The 18,220-nt window shown below is 47.1% G+C and overlaps 1 protein-coding gene across 1 annotated transcript in view; it reads left to right on the top strand.

The window, feature by feature from the left end:
* The window catches only part of LOC135509520 (DENN domain-containing protein 2A-like), a 47,062-nt gene that overhangs the window by 10,994 nt on the left and 17,848 nt on the right, over nt 1-18,220 (top strand). Inside the window, 9 exon segments of the mRNA XM_064930254.1 lie at nt 3,816-3,902; nt 5,615-6,643; nt 13,051-13,175; nt 14,706-14,824; nt 15,015-15,123; nt 15,126-15,211; nt 15,688-15,781; nt 16,178-16,228; nt 16,364-16,551. Of these exon segments, the coding sequence (XP_064786326.1) occupies nt 3,816-3,902; nt 5,615-6,643; nt 13,051-13,175; nt 14,706-14,824; nt 15,015-15,123; nt 15,126-15,211; nt 15,688-15,781; nt 16,178-16,228; nt 16,364-16,551 (1,888 nt within the window).

Here is an 18,220-nt window from a genome sequence, read left to right on the forward strand (position 1 = left end):
TTGAGCAGCTCTCTCCATCTGCTGCTTTGCTACCTTTCTGAAGGACTGTAGTCCTTTCTCCTTGGGCATGAAGTAGCAATTTGAGTTTAATTAACCACTTGTGGTGAATTATCATCCTGGACAATCACTCTTTGGTGTAGCGTCCCTTCTTGCTAGCTGTGATATCTGGGGCCGCCGTGGGCGACTTGTCCTTTTTTAGGTATGTGGAAATGACTTAGCGCTCCCCCATTCCGGAGGCTCCCTGAGAAGACGGGTGATGTCATGTCTTTCTGAGAAGCAGCTGTGAGGAGCGGCTTGCAGGCCTCCACAGCTCAGAGAGACCTGCAACACTATTCACAACAGCAGGCACATCAAGTCATAAATGCTGATTCCGCACCAATAAACACACCACTTAGACTGGTACTGACAAAATAAGTGACAAGTCCATGTCTAATTCGCCATGAGGTGCTGTAAGGCTAGGAATGCAGACTCTTATTTAGTCACAGATGCCATGAAAAGCTGAATTCTGAAGTCGACAGCGGATTGTTTGTAGCTGCCCTATTGTTGTGGAATGACATGGTGCCTCCTCTGGGCTTGCTAGTCTGTTTCCTTGACCCGGCTGTAGCTAGGTTGTGAATCCTGCTTTGTTAGTGTCCTATGTAAAGCAATCCAGGGTCCTTGGGGCTCTGTCAAAGGCTTCCAGGGCCGTCAGTGTGGGGCTGCTATTGTCCACAGTGCCCAGCCCCGGCCCGGTATCAGGCTCAGTGGCGTGTTTGTGTGGGTTACAGCAGTTTGTCTACAGATCTTTGTGGAACAGGGATTTATAGCATCAACGCAGTTGGTCATAGTCCCCCAGCTCCTCCTTTAACACATCTTGTGCTCCTCTTCTGTTCCCTGTCTTTTTCACTCGCATGCACCAGTGAATATATCACACACTCTTACAATGCTCAAACATTTTTCTTCCACGCACACTTGTATACATCTTGCACAAACATGCTAAAAACATGATAACCATGACTCTACTTCCCTATATTTAAATTTGCATACCATCTTCCCTGTCTTACCGTGACACTGTCCCCTTTGCAGTTTCCTACTTGGCTCACCCCTGTGTTTATGTAACTGTATCTGTGTCCAAACACCCAGTGACCAGCCATCTGCTGATAGGAATCTCCTGCTGTCCTGTTGGGTTTATTATGCAACTGATGGGGCCCTGATGCCCTGCTGCTGACCCTTTGGCTCACTCACGCTCTCTCTCTCTCACACACACACACACACACACACACACACACACACACACATTATGCTTTGGTCTTCTTGCAGGGCCAGGGGTTTACTGATGTGTTTTGATGACAAGGTCTGGGCATTATCTGTCAGTCCTATCTATCCTCTCTCACACATCAACAGTCCCAGACCCTTCTGAACAATGCTCATTCCCATAGTTCCTCTGCCGCAGCGTGCATCCGCTGTCACACCAATCAGATGTCAGAGAGCAAAGGTCAGTGGGGTCACATTTTCCTGTGATGTTTTTATTGGCCGGAGCAGATGGCTTCCCTTGGCCACATCATTGTGGAGGTTGTCATCTCTCCCTTCCTGGGTCAGGGTTAACGGCTGCCAGGGACAAAGAGGTGGCTAAGGCCCTATGTCTCTCTCTCGCGCTCTCTCCAATGGAGTTAGTTACCCCAGTAACGGGCTTGGTCCCAATAAAACTCCCTGGCAGCGCTGTCAGGTTTACAACTTTACTAGATACGGATTCATTGGCTGTCACATTAAGTTTAAGGTGTGGGGAGGGGGTATCATATGGAGCTGTAGTGCCACTGTAGTGCCAGGCTTTGTGATTCATTCGGAAACCTGGAGCCTGTAATGGTCAATCAGTTACACTCAACAATGACGTGTTCCTCAGTTTGAGTTGTGGGACTGAGTCCACGGAACACATTCAACTGTGGAGAACGCAGTGTCGCAGTGAGGCAGTCGGCGATCCATCACAGAACTCCTAGAACAGCACTTTGCTTTCACCCTGGGGCTCCCAAAAATGAATGACAGCTGAAAGCCTCAACCTCTTTCACTGCGTAGCGTTATTCTTGTATTACAATTCACAAGATCCACTTTCCTTCCCTCATTTTCTCTCTCTCCCCCCCCGTCTTGCTGACCCAGGGATGCATACATGTTCCAGCCCTTATCCACTGGATTTCTGTTTTTAATGGTCCTGTAGCGAGGGAGGGGGGGGGGGTTGAAGTTTCTCCTCAGACATGTGAATAGTGCTCAGCTGAAAGTCATTTGGGCTTGCAAGCGAGGGCCTGACGCAAACCCCTCCTCTCCCTCTCTGGGGGTACTTCTCCAACAGACGCCAGAAGGGGAGAGAGGGATGGAGTAGAGAGACAGGAATAGAGACGGACAGATAAAATGCACTTGGTCACGGTAAGGGGTTTGTCAGCCAAGAGCATAATTTCTCCAGTGTCAAGTTATACTTGAACACTGGAGTGGAAGTGGAAAAAAAACAACCCCTGAGCTGTGCAGTTTCAAACCGCTGGACGAACCCCCTGGGCCAACTACACAGTTGACTCCGCCAAGGAAGAGTTCAGCAAGTCAACAACTTTTGTAATTCAGCCAAATTGGGACATTTTCTTCAATGACTCGTGCAGCTACTCTGTGGATAGCAATGTATGGCATATTGCCCGACTGGGCAGGCATTCCCTGCGTCCTGAGGGCTGGGGTGAGGGGTTGCAGCAGGGTTAGCTAATGTGTGCTTATTGGGGTTGAGGGGGCGTTTTGTTGGAGTGGGCAGTGCTCAGGAAATGTTTAAAGGCTCATGGATGCCCTGGAGCCCTCTAGCACATCTGGGTGAGGTCACACGCACATTCCCCCATCTGTTGCTTCTGGGAACTGCTTTGTCTAGCTATATGTATGTATGTGTATGTGTGTATGTATGTATGTTTGTGCGTCTGTCCAGCAGTCTGTCCGTCTGTCTGAGTAACTGCTAACAGGCGTTTGCCCAGATGCGTCCCCTGATGCTAACACCTGAGCCAAATCATGCCAGGACGCTTGACCAGCATTTATGGGCCTGGTCGCTGAGTGTTTGTCTAGTCTGCGTCCCAATTGGCACCATATTCCCAATATAGTGCACAACCTTTTGACTATGTTTTTAATAATAAAGTACAGAGGAAAATGTCAGCTGGGGAATGGGAGGGGTGGAGGATGGAGGGTAACACAGTAAACAAAATGATTCAGCACTGCTCTTGAGCAGGTTCCACGTCTTCTTGGAGAGGTAGTTAGTCCGTGAAGAGGATCGATTGTGTGATCTGTTGTCAAGTGAAAAAACGGTCCTCTCAAGTTGAACTGAGCTTCTTTTGTGTTGGAATGTTGCTGATGTTTTCCTAATAGGCCTTAATTGCATTACGGTAAGCTACATGAATGGAAAACACTGCAAATTCCCCCATGTGCCACATGGACTGTCCTCTGTTAACTTCCGTGGGTTCAACATCATTTAAAGCATCATTTACAAGTGTATCCTCCAATTACTAATTGAGTAGGGATCTACGGTTTGGGGAGATTCCTCACAACCTGTGAGGTCTGTTCCTCTTTCTGCAGTTTTGATTTACAGGCGTTTTCAAGGCTCACAGAACTCCGATGGAGGCTTAAAACCACCAGTATATAGCATACCCATTAGCCTGCGTGACTCTTAGTATTTACGTCTATCTCTGTGTGACAGTCCGACTCCAGCCTTTTCCTCCATGAGGAGAATAAGTCCTCCACAAATGATCTCCTCTAACAGACCCATAGCAATCTAGTTCTACTACCTGGAAACGATTGTGTCTGACTGTCTTTCTCTGTCATTCCAGGATGCCAGCTGCTAGCACAATGACTGGTGGGACGGCCCTGCGATTCTGTACCAACACTGACAACTGTGTCTACCAATCAGTCAACGGGTTTGTATTGCACTACTTCCTGTCTACATTTTACAGTCCGCTCCACGGAACACCTTAGAAATGAGCAGAGGGCAACGGTGGCAGGCAAACTGTCCCATGTGATGCTCCAACAATGGAGGGCCGGCTGGGCAGAGGTTGCGACCTGCCAGCTGGATACTGTTACTGGTCACCCTGTTGTCACTAGTGGTGAGTAAAGCCCTATAGCCCTGTGAGCTCCCCACTGTATCTGTGGTAACATTTTAACCAACGGACCTTCCCGACATGGCAGTGCATTCAAATGCATGCCTGTGCCTTTGTAGACCCAACTACTGTTCATGATCTATTGTTCGTGTCATGTCCTTTGAATCCCCACCCCTCTTTGGCATGTAAGGCTATTGATTTCACAATACCAACATACCTGGAAAAAGCCCAAGCAACAGATCTATTCTCTCTCCCCTCCAATTAGACTCTTCACCCACTTCAACTCGTTCCCGTTATCTCTTCCCGTCTCCTCATGCTCTGTTAGCTCAGCTGGCCAGAGATGGTTGTTGTAACCCTCTTCCGGCCCTATACCGCCCCCTCCACCCCCACCGTCCTACTCCCTTCGTCTGTGGGTGAGATACAGCCTTCCCATAGTTCCCTGCTTTTAGCCAGGCTCTCTTTAGGAAACAGGCCTTTCCCTGCTTTTAGCCAGGCTTTCTTTAGGAAACAGGCCTTTCCTTGCCAAGAAGAAGAACCCTATTGATCCCCTTCTGCCTCCCATCACTCCCTCTGTCTGTTCCTTTCCCTTCCCACTTTTTCTTGGCTTTGCAGTTTGACCTAGCTAGTTCTTCTCCTCTGCTGCTTCATAAAAACTACAGCCTCAACTGAAGGGAGAGGCATACATTTTTTACATCTGAGGGATCGTTGTTGCAGGTGCATGGTAACAGTTGATTGAGATGAGATAAAAGAAGAACCACGCACACTGCTCTTGATAGTAATCACTGCTCTTTATTGAGCTTTACGTATCGGCCTCAAGGCCTTCTTCAGAGGTTTTAAAACCAAGATAATTTGCATGTTTTTCCCAATTACTCTTCTATCTTGCTCATTACCACATTTTTTAAGGGAGCGAAGGGAAGTTCTACTGGCCGTTTCTTTTAGGTTTCCCTCAAGATTGCTGATTTCTCCATTTCCTATATACAATAAAGCAATGTCATCAAAAGTTGCAGTCAGAGGTTGTGTTTCCTCTGTTTGTTTTAAAACCAAATAATTTGATGAACTGGCCTTGATCCAACATGGAGTCAGTAAGTGGGTCAGCTTTAGTTTAGAAAAGATGCACGTCTGCTCTCTGCCGCCTCTCTGCCGCCTCCTCTCCTGGCTGGCTGTGTACACTTTCATCCCCCCCAGAATGGTTGTTGCTTGTGAACTTTGACCTCTCGTTCAAACAGTCACGACCCAGTCAATGTGCAGAAACGCATATTGAAGTTCGACAAGGTTGTTTTATGAGAAATCCTTATTATTTACGCCATCAAATCAAGTGGCAGTTATTTTATATCTGAAGAGCCGAGACAATTTTGGAATTTTGAAACATACTTACACAGGGATATTATGTGGATATCCAGAATTGAGCTCAATGATTAGTGCTTTGTCTACACCTGTTTTTGTCTGGGATGGGTTTGGCACTGCTATCCATAATCTGTGTGTGTGTGTGTGTGTGTGTGTGTGTGCACATGTGTTCCTATGCATGTGTGCAGGCTCCAGTGCTGCGGCTTGAAGGTTGGGGAGGCTCTGTCTGTGGTCCCCCAGCGGCCAGACGTGGTGTGTGGGGACAGGGACACCTCCAAGCAGCCATTCTCCCCCCTGGTCTCCCCTGTAGACGGGCCAGACACCACTGACACCATCCTGGCTCACAGGAGAGCCACCTTGGAACCCCAGACCACCATGGAGCACGGACTGGTCGGCTGCAGCAAACTCAACAAGACATCGGCGGGTCTGAAGACCAGCGCCAGCATCCGGGACAAGATCTCCCAATGGGAGGGAAAAAAGGAGACCCTCCCTACCACCCCAGTGGTTGGAAGGGGTCCATGTCTGCTGACCACAGTGCACAAGGAACCAGAGTCTGTGAGAAAGAAGGAGATCTCGGAGGTCCACAGGCCGGACAGTAAGAGGTTGGTCAGTTGGGAGAGGCAGGACCCTGGGAAGGAGCATGCAGGAAAGCTGGGGGATTTATGGCCAAAGTCACCTGAGGGCCCCACTACCAAGGGGGACCGAGAGGTGATACTGGATAGAGGACCCCTCAGAGGCAGTAGTAAACCCACAGAGACAGCCAAGGAAAACAAGTCAGTTTTGACTCACATTAAGAAACTGGAGCAGGCCATGAAAGAGGGTCCCACCAATCCCTCCTTGGTGTTGCCTGGGAACTATTTCTGCCCTCCTTCCGAGGAGCTGGAGGAGGCAGAGAGGAGGGGGAACGAGCCCATATTTGGGACACTGGACGTTATGGGGTCAATGCCTGTGGGGTCATCGCGGAGGTCAGGTGACCCTGAGAATGTGTACACTGAGCCTGGCGCTGCCAGTCCCTCAATCAACCCCTTACCTAAACCCCAGCGAACATTCCAGCACCACACCCCTCCCAGCACCCCAGCCTCATGTCTGAGCCTGGGCAAGGGGAGACGTGACCTGCCCCCTCTGCCCTCCATCCCCCCGCCTCCGCTACCCACCTGCCCCCCGCCAGCAGTCTGCAGGAGACCCTGGGCAGACCGAACCCGAGACAGCAGTAACAGGTAAGAGGCAGAGATCAGACGGAGATGAAATTAGACAATATGGGAGGAAATACAGCACCCTCCGATACAGATTCATTCATTGCCACATCAAAGATTGGCAGTGTTGTCTTTTGGTACAGCAGTCTTTCCCTGTACATGTTTTACCCTAACCGCATACTTCATCCAGTAATCCAGTGCAGCGTCTCATTCTGCACATCTGCACTGAATCAGAGGGGGCGATGTCATTCTGCTCATCATAGCATTCTAGAGGGTGAGATCATTGGTTGAAGCTGTGGAATGTACACATGGAACATGAACCTTGCCAAGAGACTCCTGGCAGGAAACAATAACATGTTGCACTGTGTTTTTGTGGTTGATTGGTCCTTGGAATATCAAGGGTTTATGGTGGAGTCATTTTATAGCCCTTACGTGGCATTGATTTACTTTTCATTTTCACTCAAGTGTGAGGCTATAAAGAGACGACGTTCTTCCAAGGCTTCTAAAAGCACAGTACATGTTTTCAAGTATAGAACTAAAGAAACCTCCTGTCTGGACTCAAGCGTTTGCATGTTTCTATTGTTGATTTCTTTAGTAGACTGCATTCTCGTAAGACCTAGTCTGGCTGTGTAACGTTCCATACCAAATATGGAAGTTTCACACAGCTGAGGTCTGTGTTTCCAAACTCTTTGTGAAGTTGGCCCAAGTTTCAGCCCAGCTAGCACTTAACCCTTTGACACATGCCAACAAACGGGTGTGATCATTCTACAGTGGTCCCTGCAGCGTACGCTCAAACCGGTGTGATTATAATGTCCAGTTTCGATTGAAGCAACAGTCAGCGTTTGATCCCCACACTTTTTTCCCCCACAAACATTTGGCAAAAAACATAGTCCAAACAAAGTTATCCCCTGAATTTGACCAGTTTATTTTTTTGGATGCAATGTCCAGCCTTGCTGTCGATACTTCTGTGAATAACACAATCATCAAAACCTGAAAATGTAGGCTACATTAATCTTAGCGCTAACTGAGGAAAGAGTGACATCACACAAACGGTCATGTTTATCCAACTCTCTGCTGACAGAAACCATAATATTAATTAGCTAATAGCAATTTGTCGCATCACAGGTGAGCTCACCATTGGTCAAAATAATTGAGTAAAACACTTTCTAGAAATCAAAAGTAATCTGACCATGGATAGTTTGTGCGCGCCTCATGTTTCTTTTTTCGCGTCAACCAAAGAAGAGGAGTTTGGTCTGTTTGTAGACACACCCCCATCAAATCAAATTTGATTTGCCACATACACATGGTTAGCAGATGTTAATGTGAGTGTAGCGAAATGCTTGTGCTTCTAGTTCCGACAATGCAGTAATAACCAACAAGTAATCTAACTAACAATTCCAAAACTACTGTCTTATACACACAAGTGGAGGGGGATAAAGAATATGTACATAAAGATATATGAATGAGTGATGGTACAGAGCAGCATAGGCAAGATGCAGTAGATGGTATCGAGTACAGTATATACATATGAGATGAGTATGTAAACAAAGTGGCATAGTTTAAAGTGGCTAGTGATACATGTATTACATAAAGATGCAGTAGATGATATAGGGTACAGTATATACGTATACATATGAGATGAATAGAGTACAGTATATACGTATACATATGATATGAATAATGTAGGGTATGTAAACATTATATTAGGTAGCATTGTTTAAAGTGGCTAGTGATATATTTTACATTTCCCATCCATTCCCATTATTAAAGTGGCTGGAGTTGAGTCAGTGTGTTGGCAGCAGCCACTCAATGTTAGTGGTGGCTGTTTAAGTCTGATGGCCTTGAGATGGAAGCTGTTTTTCAGTCTCTCGGTCCCGGCTTTGATGCACCTGTACTGACCTCGCCTTCTGGATGATAGCGGGGTGAACAGGCAGTGGCTCAGGTGGTTGTTGTCCTTGATGATCTTTATGGCCTTCCTGTAACATCGGGTGGTGTAGGTGTCCTGGAGGGCAGGTAGTTTGCCCCCGGTGATGCGTTGTGCAGACCTCACTACCCTCTGGAGAGCCTTACGGTTGTGGGCGGAGCAGTTGCCGTACCAGGCAGTGATACAGCCCACTAGGATGCTTTCGATTGTGCATCTGTAGAAGTTTGAGTGCTTTTGGTGACGAGCCGAATTTCTTCAGCCTCCTGAGGTTGAAGAGGCGCTGCTGCGCCTTCTTCACGATGCTGTCTGTGTGGGTGGACCAATTCAGTTGGTCTGTGATGTGTATGCCGAGGAACTTAACTTACTACCCTCTCCACTACTGTTCCATCGATGTGGATAGGGAGATGTTCCCTCTGCTGTTTCCTGAAGTCCACAATCATCTCCTTAGTTTTGTTGACGTTGAGTGTGAGGTTATTTTCCTGACACCACACTCCGAGGGCCCTCACCTACTCCCTGTAGGCCGTCTCGTCGTTGTTTGTAATCAAGCCTACCACTGTTGTGTCGTCCGCAAACTTGATGATTGAGTTGAAGGCGTGCGTGGCCACGCAGTCGTGGGTGAACAGGGAGTACAGGAGAGGGCTCAGAACGCACCCTTGTGGGGCCCCAGTGTTGAGGATCAGCGGGGTGGAGATGTTGTTGCCTACCCTCACCACCTGGGGGCGGCACGTCAGGAAGTCCAGTACCCAGTTGCACAGGGCGGGGTCGAGACCCAGGGTCTCGAGCTTGATGACGAGCTTGGAGGGTACTATGGTGTTAAATGCCGAGCTGTAGTCGATGAACAGCATTCTCACGTAGGTATTCCTCTTGTCCAGATGGGTTAGGGCAGTGTGCAGTGTGGTTGAGATTGCATCGTCTGTGGACCTATTTGGGCGGTAAGCAAATTGGAGTGGGTCTAGGGTGTCAGGTAGGGTGGAGGTGATATGGTCCTTGACTAGTCTCTCAAAGTTCTTCATGATGACGGAAGTGAGTGCTACGGGGCAGTAGTCGTTTAGCTCAGTTACCTTAGCTTTCTTGGGAACAGGAACAATGGTGGTCCTCTTGAAGCAAGTGGGAACAGCAGACTGGGATAGGGATTGATTGAATATGTCCATAAACACACCAGCCAGCTGGTCTGCGCATGCTCTGAGGGCGTGGCTGGGGATGCCGTCTGGGCCTGCAGCCTTGTGAGGGTTAACACGTTTAAATGTTTTACTCACCTCGGCTGCAGTGAAGGAGAGGCCGCATGTTTTGGTTGCAGGCCGTGTCAGTGGCACTATATTGTCCTCAAAGCGGGCAAAAAAGTTATTTAGTCTGCAAGATATCCTGGTCCGTGACGGGGCTGGTTTTCTTTTTGTAATCTGTGATTGACTGTAGACCCTGCCACATACCTTTTGTGTCTGAGCCGTTGAATTGAGATTTTACTTTGTCTCTATACTGACTCTTAGCTTGTTTGATTGCCTTGCGGAGGGAATAGCTACACTGTTTGTATTCGGTCATGTTTCCGGTCACCTTGCCCTGATTAAAAGCAGGGGTTCGCGCTTTCAGTTTCACGCGAATGCTGCCATCAATCCATGGTTTCTGGTTTGGGAATGTTTTAATCGTTGCTATGGGAACGACATCTTCAACGCACGTTCTAATGAACTCGCACACCGAATCAGCGTATTCGTCAATGTTGTCTGATGCAATACGCAACATATCCCAGTCCATGTGATGGAAGCAGTCTTGGAATGTGGAATCCGATTGGTCGGACCAGCGTTGGACAGACCTCAGCGTGGGAGCTTCTTGTTTTAGTTTCTGTCTGTAGGCAGGGATCAACAAAATGGAGTCGTGGTCAGCTTTTCCGAAAGGAGGGCGGGGCAGGGCCTTATATGCGTCGCGGAAGTTAGAATAGCAATGATCCAAGGTTTTGCCAACCCTGGTTGTGCAATCGATATGCTGATACAATTTAGGGAGTCTTGTTTTCAGATTAGCCTTGTTAAAATCCCCAGCTACAATGAATGCAGCCTCAGGATGTATGGATTCCAGTTTGCAAAGAGTCAAATAAAGTTCGTGTCTGCTTGGGGGGGAATATATACGGCTGTGATTATACTCGAAGAGAATTCCCTTGGTAGATAATGTGGTCGACATTTGATTGTGAGGAATTCTAAATCAGGTGAACAAAAGGATTTGAGTTCCTGTATGTTTTTGTGACAACACCACGTCTCGTTAGCCATAAGGCATACGCTCCCGCCCCTCTTCTAACCAGAAAGATGGTTGTTTCTGTCAGCGCGATGCGTGGAGAAACCAGCTGGCTGCACCGACTCTGATAGCGTCTCTCCAGTGAGCCATGTTTCCGTGAAGCAAAGAACGTTAGTCTCTGATGTCCCTCTGGAATGCTACCCTTGCTCGGATTTCATCAACCTTGTTGTTAAGAGACTGGACATTGGCGAGAAGTATAATAGGGAGTGGTGCACGATGTGCCCGTCTCCGGAGTCTGACCAGAAGACCGCTTCGTTTCCCTCTTTTACGAAGTCTGTTTTTGGGTCGCCGGCTGGGATCCATTCCGTTGTCCTGGGTGAAAGGCAGAACACAGGATCCACTTTGCGAAAGTCATATTCTTGGTCGTACTGATGGTGAGTTGACGCTGCTCTTATATTCAGTAGTTCTTCTCGACTGTATGTAATGAAACCTAAGATGACCTGGGGTACTAATGTAAGAAATAACACGTGTTATTTCTTACATTAGTACCCCAGGTAATTTCCCTCGTCAACATGCATACTCCATTCACTTCTGGAAGTTTACTCAAAAGATGAGTGAACCATTCCTTCACGTCTTTTTAAAACATCTTTGGTCTGACAGACATTTACGTGACACCCAGAATGTGTTGTATAATGTCAACAAACATGGCACCACACATAGCTGGCAAATAGCTTAGCATTAGCTAATTTATAATCAGTACAACTTTCAAAAAGGTATTTTACACCCACACATGTCCATTACAATCTTTGCAATCATCGGAATGCATGATTTGTCACCAGTACTTGAAGATACATTATGCTACACAAAAAAATGACCAGGGGCACAACTTTCATGCCCCCCCGCCCACATTGAAATTGCACTTTTGTCTCCCTCAGTTTTATAATTGGAATGTGATAAAAACGAGGCATTGGTGTGCTTTAGGACCATGCGGACGCCTCCGAGTGTTCGGGTAGGCTGTTTGGAGTGTAACTTTGAAACCATAATAATCATATCCTGTCATATGTATATACCCCTCACTTTTGTAAAACCAAGGTTGAGCCCCTGTAAATGACAACACGATATACAGAAAATAGTTAGTTTGATTGGACACGTGCGCATTCCTAAGTTAGTATTTGTTAGGAAAACAACAATGAAGGCAAGACAAACGCCAGCCAGAAAATGTGCCAGGGTGAAAAAGTTTGCTCCTCACTGACGCCGAGCCACAAAACATTTTAATAATGCATTTGCATGATTAATGCCTAAGCAAATTAATTTTCATGTGTCCTATCTGTGCTTGGAGTTCACAAGTTAAACTAAGCTAGCAGTGTTATTAAGTCTTATTGAAACATTCAGTGAAAGTTTAAGGAAGTTATTAAAAATTTCTTTCTAAACAATTACAACATTAGCAGCTGTTCTCAGAACATTTATTTTATTACCTTCAAATATCCTATCATTTCTGTTCTCAGAACCTTAACCTCCCAGGAAAACTTTCAGGGAACCATAGTAAAATCTTCTCCGAACCTCCCTGCAACCTAAAAATGTACATTCCCAGAACAAGTGTTTTCAGAACGTTTTTAAAAAAAAAAAAAAACTTCAGTTTTACTGGTCAGGAAACTTATGGCTTTGTTCCCAGAACGAAGCCATGACCAAATACAACCAAACCAAATACATGTTTCCACAACTTCCAAAGAAACAAATGTGCTAGCTGGGAGAGTGTGCCCAACTGGGGCACTGGTAAAAAATAGTGCGCTATATATGGAATAGGGTGAGGCTGTCCAAAATGGCAGTCTTGTGGGTTTTACAGAACAATAGTCCTACTGGAAGAGATACTGTCTGTTGGAATAGGGTGAGGCTGTCCAAAATGGCAGTCTTGTGGGTTTTACAGAACAATAGTCCTACTGGAAGAGATACTGTCTGTTTCCCACTGGGCCAGACTGTTTGGCAGCAGTGGTGCACACACAGAGATGGGCATTCAGAGCTGGCCAAGAGGAGTATCTGTCAGTCTGCCTACACACACCTTTACCATCTGGAGGGCTATGGAGATAGGTAGTTCTAGACTGAAATGCCTTTCTTTGCTTCCTTTACCTCGGTCCCAGAGGTAGAGAGGGAGCATATGCAAACAGTTCATCTTGAATCTTCACCACCAGCCAATACTGTCAAGTCAGATTATTTGTGTTCCTTACCTTAAATCCACTACTTCCACTACCAATATGTTTCTCCCACCTGGCTGATCCGTGTGTCTGTCCTACAGGAAGTCCTATGAGTTTGAGGATCTGCTGCAGTCGTCAGAGAGCAGCAGGGTGGACTGGTATGCTCAGTCCCGACTGGGCCTCCCACGTACTTTATCAGAGGAAAATGTCTACGAGGATATCCTAGGTAACACACCTTCTTCCTGGTCCTAAGTATATGTTCCTAACATGGGCTTGATGGCTCAGTTGGTTGGAGCTGTGTTGGTTTGTTTGCAACATCAGAATTTCTGCACGAACCACATATACAGAGTATGTTCTTATATGGTACGTTCCTAACACTGGATAATGGAAGTGTTTAAGGGTTGACTCGTGTCATGGGCCCTTCTGCTCAGGGACAACTCAATGCCACAAAGTTCAGGGGCATGTTCAGTAGGTTACACTGTAGCATAACTCAGTGGAACACAAAGCTGTTTTGTCATTGGACAAGTTCTGTTTCAAAAGCATTTGTTACTTACTGAACACAACCCATGTGTTACTAAGGTTTTCTTTTGTGCTTTTTAATTAAGAGGCATGCTGCTTCGGGATTGTTATTTGTAACAATGTGGTTTGCTTACCTACGTTTCTACATTCTGTCTACTGTGTTGAACTAACCCCACCTCCAGCCTGTTTAATATCATGTTGGTGTAATGGAGTTTTGTGCGGACATTTGTGTGTGGAGGGGGGGGGCGCATATTTGTGGCTTAGTCCCCTGGTGCATTTTTGGCAACATTCTCCATGGTTTCTATAGTTTTCTTCGCTCACACACTGAGTATTGGTCGTTACATCTAGAGTATATTCAGGTCCGTGCTTTAGAGCTCAACCATAACAATCAAATGGTGTATTTTATTGCATTTGGGTGCTGCCTATACTTAGTCTGTATTTTCTTAGTGTCTAAGTGGTGTACCTAGAGTGATGTCTAAGACATGGTCTACCGAACCCTCGGCCCCCCCATGGGTCAAGTAACTCATGGCTCACTGTAGGAGCAGCTTTAAGTGCCTATGGGAGGAAGCGTTGGAGTTGGAGCTACAGAGAGGGAGGCAAAGGCGGGACAGTAGACTGTTAGAACTGGGTATGCATGTTCCCCCCCCGAAAACCTAAACACAACCAACTTTCAAATAGACAAAGCAGCAACCATCACTCGAGAAATCTCTACCACAGACAGTAGTAGGCCTATAATGATATAGATGTTTGCCAGTGAAATGTGAAAACCAGTATTCGAGCTGAACCCTTGTTTTTCTGAGGAGAGGAGGGGGAAGAACTGTCTGTCCCGGTCTGACATCCCCCTCCAACAGGTCCATCTGGTAGATGGATCGACGAGGAGAAGAGACCGGCCCCGGCTCTGGAAAATGGGCCTCACTGTCCCTGCCTCTCTCTCACTTATCTGCGCTCACAGCAATGGTTGGAGTTACTGGTGCTGTAGTGTAAACTGCATCTGTGCTAGAGAGGGCAGTTTATCTTGGTGAAATATGATCTTGGTTGCAAGCAAGCACTGCTGCTGGCAGGTCTGTACATACACACATCTGGAGCAAAAATATTGGAAATGCAACCAAAACATACTGGTAATGAATTAGAGCACTCGTTTGGGTAGATTGCCATCCAATTAGAAACGTAGGACATTAGAATCGTGGTTCGATAGCATGTTGCTGAGTTTTTCTGTGGCGGTCTGTTTCCTTTGCAGACCCTCCGTCAAAGGAGAACCCTTACGAAGATATAGAGTTGAAGAGAAGTTGCCCTGGAAACAAGCACTCTTTACCCATCTCCTCTCCCTCATCCCTTGTCCCCGACACACCAGCCAAGGTGCATAATGTAGAATGTATTGTCCCTGCTAGTAATGTGCATTGTGCTTCTAGTGAATGTGACCATAGTAATCAACTGCTTGTAGTGATCAGATTGTGAACTAATCATAGATGTCCACTATACAATTTCAGGAGAACACATTAATACACATCTCGGCCTCCCGCTCTTCCTCTATTCTGTCTCCCTCCAGCTGTCCTCAAAGCCAGGTTTCTTCAGGCAGAACTCAGAACGCCGCAGCTTCAAGCTCCTGGACCTGCGTAAGACAAACCGGGACACTGGCATCTCCTCGCCCTCCCGCATCAGCCCCCCTCCACCCCCAGCAGCCCTGATGACACTCCCAGTCTCTCAGGAGACCCCTACAACCGCAGGCGCAGAAAGATCCCCAAGGTAAATGGGGGGCCTACCAGACGCCTAACCTCCCCCATCCTCAGTAATTTACAGGCACAGTCTACTGCTTTGGGGTGCCTGGTGCTCTCAATCGTCCCAGTCTAGTGCCAAGGCATGGCCTGCGTCATGCAGTTGTCTGGGAATAACTTAGACAGGACAGAGACAGTTAAGAGAACGTCCCTAGACAGGACAGTTAAAGATTTATTTTGACAATATATTTCCATGGAGAGATAATGTCTCCCAACAAGTGTTGTGTCCAACAACTCTCAGAATAGTACTGTGTGGTTGCTGCCGGTCTGTTAATGCCTCTGCCAGTAATACTGTCGTAATTGCATTTTTTGGCAAGGCAATGACCAAAGAGCTGGCTCATAAAGCAGAAATAGGTTAACCTGAGTGGCAGGTCTATGTAGTGAGAGGGTGGTTCTGGGAAGTTACGATGGAGGATTCTATTGTTGTGCTACTTCTCCTCCCTACAGATGGTGCTGAAGATCAACGGCATCTTCGAGTTGAGGAGAGGGAAGAAACGCATGAAGAGGGTGTCTCAGTCTACTGAGTCCAGCTCAGGGAGAGGTGAGGGGAGACCTGCCAGGAACACACCGAGGGAAAGTGGCTCAAGCTGCTTAAAGGCTTACCCCTACACTGCTACACCTCTACCCCCTTACGACCCTATGCCACTGTTTGGACAACACTGCCTCATATCTCCATAACAACAACAACACTCCTCCATATGTGTCCACTTAGCTTTATGGGCATGTTTACATTTTTGGGTCAGTTGCATTTGACCCATTTTTCAGATGAACATTTATTTGTTGCTTAATCAAACACAAATGTGGAAAGAGTTTGTTATTGTGAATGAGTACTATGCCATATGTGGAAATGTTCTGCCTCAAATGTTATTTCACATTATTTACAATGTGGTGGTCACATTGACTCATTATTTTGTTACTTTGTTTCTCTTTGATGCAGTGACCGATGACAACAGTGAGTCCGAGAGTGACACAGAGGAAAAATTGAAAGGTGAGGACATCCTCAAGACTGTGTGAGCATGTGTGCGTGTACTGAAATGTATAGTGCTCTCTTATTTCTAGAGGAGGAATGATTGGATGAAATCTGCCATTCCTTTGGATTAAGTGTATTTTAATGATGTGTCAGCTCATAGCCAGCGTCTGTCATCGGTGCAGTCCATGTTGAGGCAGACGGGGCGGTGCCGGACCCTGGAAAGGGGCCCGATGGACCTACAGGAGAGGAAGCTGTTTGAGTACTTCATAGTGGTGGCACTTCAGAATACCAAGGCTGGAGCTCCTTATCTACCAGAGGTCACTCAGCAGTTCCCCATCAAGGTAGTCCAAGCTGACAGCTAGTCCTCAACCAACTGGAGTGTTCATGTGTTTATCTTATAAGTGAAGAAACGTTTTTTTTTTTAAATGAGTGCACCTACAGTATGTGTGTGCACATGCATCTCTGTAGTGTGTGTGTGATGTAATATCAGACAAGTTTGGAGACACCTACTCATTCAAGGTTTTTCTTTATTTTGACTATTTCTACATTGTAGAATAACAGTGAAGACATCACAACTATGAAATAGCACATATGGAATCATGTAGTAACCAAAGTGTTTGTAATGCGATGCTCCTGGCGGCAGAGAAGTCAAGCTCAGGAGAGTGGAAACTGATTTACAACGGTTGTTTAACCATAAACCACCGTCAACAGAATAATACAATAAATGCACAAGCACTACAACAAACAATTACGGCCAAGGACATGGGGGGGGGCAGAGGGTTAAGACAAAACCAATGGAAAATGAAAAGTGGATCGGCGATGGCTAGAAGGTCTGTGATGTCGAACGCCGCCCCCCCAGGCACATTCATCAACTCGTACGGCATGACGAGGTACTCATAGTGCCCAGAGGTGGTACTGAAAGTCATCTTCCACACGTCTTCCTCTCGGATACGCACCAGGTTGTAAGTGCTCCTGAGATCTAGTTTGGTGAAGAAGTGCGCCCCGTGCATTGACTCAATCGCTGTGGCTATGAGTGGTAGCGGGTAACTATACCTCAGTGATCTGACTCAGACCCCGATAGTCAATACATGGGCACAGACCTTCCTCCTGCTTCACAAATAAGAAACTTGAGGAAACTGGTGAAGTAGAGGACCGAATGTACCCCTGACACAGGGATTCGGAGACATGTTTCCATAGCTTCCATCTCCGCCTGTGAGAGGAGAAACACGTGACTCCTGGGAAGTGCAGCGTCTACCAGAAGAATTATCGCACAATCGCCCAGTCGATGGGGTGGTAATTGAGTCACCTTATTTTTAGAGAAGGCAAGAGTCAAATCGGCATATTCAGGGGGGATGCGCATGGTGGAGACCTGGTCTGGACTTTCCACCGTAGTAGCATCAATGGAAACCTCTAAACACCTCCCCGAGCACTCCTGCAACCACCCCGTGAGAGCCAAGAAACAGTGGGGTCATGACTAACCAGGGTAGGCCTAGCACCACGGGAAACACAGGAGAGTCAATAAGGAAGACTAATTCTCTCCTTGTGCCCCCTCTGCGTCACCATGCCCAGAGGAGCAATGGACTCCCTGATCAAACCTGACCCTAATGGTCGACTATCTAAGGTGTGAATGGGGAAGGGCAGAGTCACGGGAACAAATGGGGATTCCTAAACAATGGGTGAACGATCTATCTATAAAGTTCCCAGCCGCGCCTGAATCAATGAGCTCCTTATGCTGGGAATGCGTGGAAAAGAGACATAGACAAACGTATGAGCAACAGAGGGCTCTGCGTGAGAATGGTGCCGGCTCACCTGGGGTGACGCCAGAGCGCTCTGCCTGCTGCCTCAATCCCCAGAGGAACCAACCCGGCACCGACCGGCAGTGTGACCTCTGCGGCCACAGATGGTGCACAAGCTGGAACCCCCTCCGGTATCCCTGTGCACCGCCCCTCCCAGCTCCATAGGTATTGGAGAGGGGGTGCAATGGGATGGAACCACCAGATGAACTCCTCA

The sequence above is a fragment of the Oncorhynchus masou genome, chromosome 22 (assembly GCF_036934945.1).
Source record: "Oncorhynchus masou masou isolate Uvic2021 chromosome 22, UVic_Omas_1.1, whole genome shotgun sequence".
NCBI classification, from domain to species: Eukaryota; Metazoa; Chordata; class Actinopteri; order Salmoniformes; family Salmonidae; genus Oncorhynchus; species Oncorhynchus masou.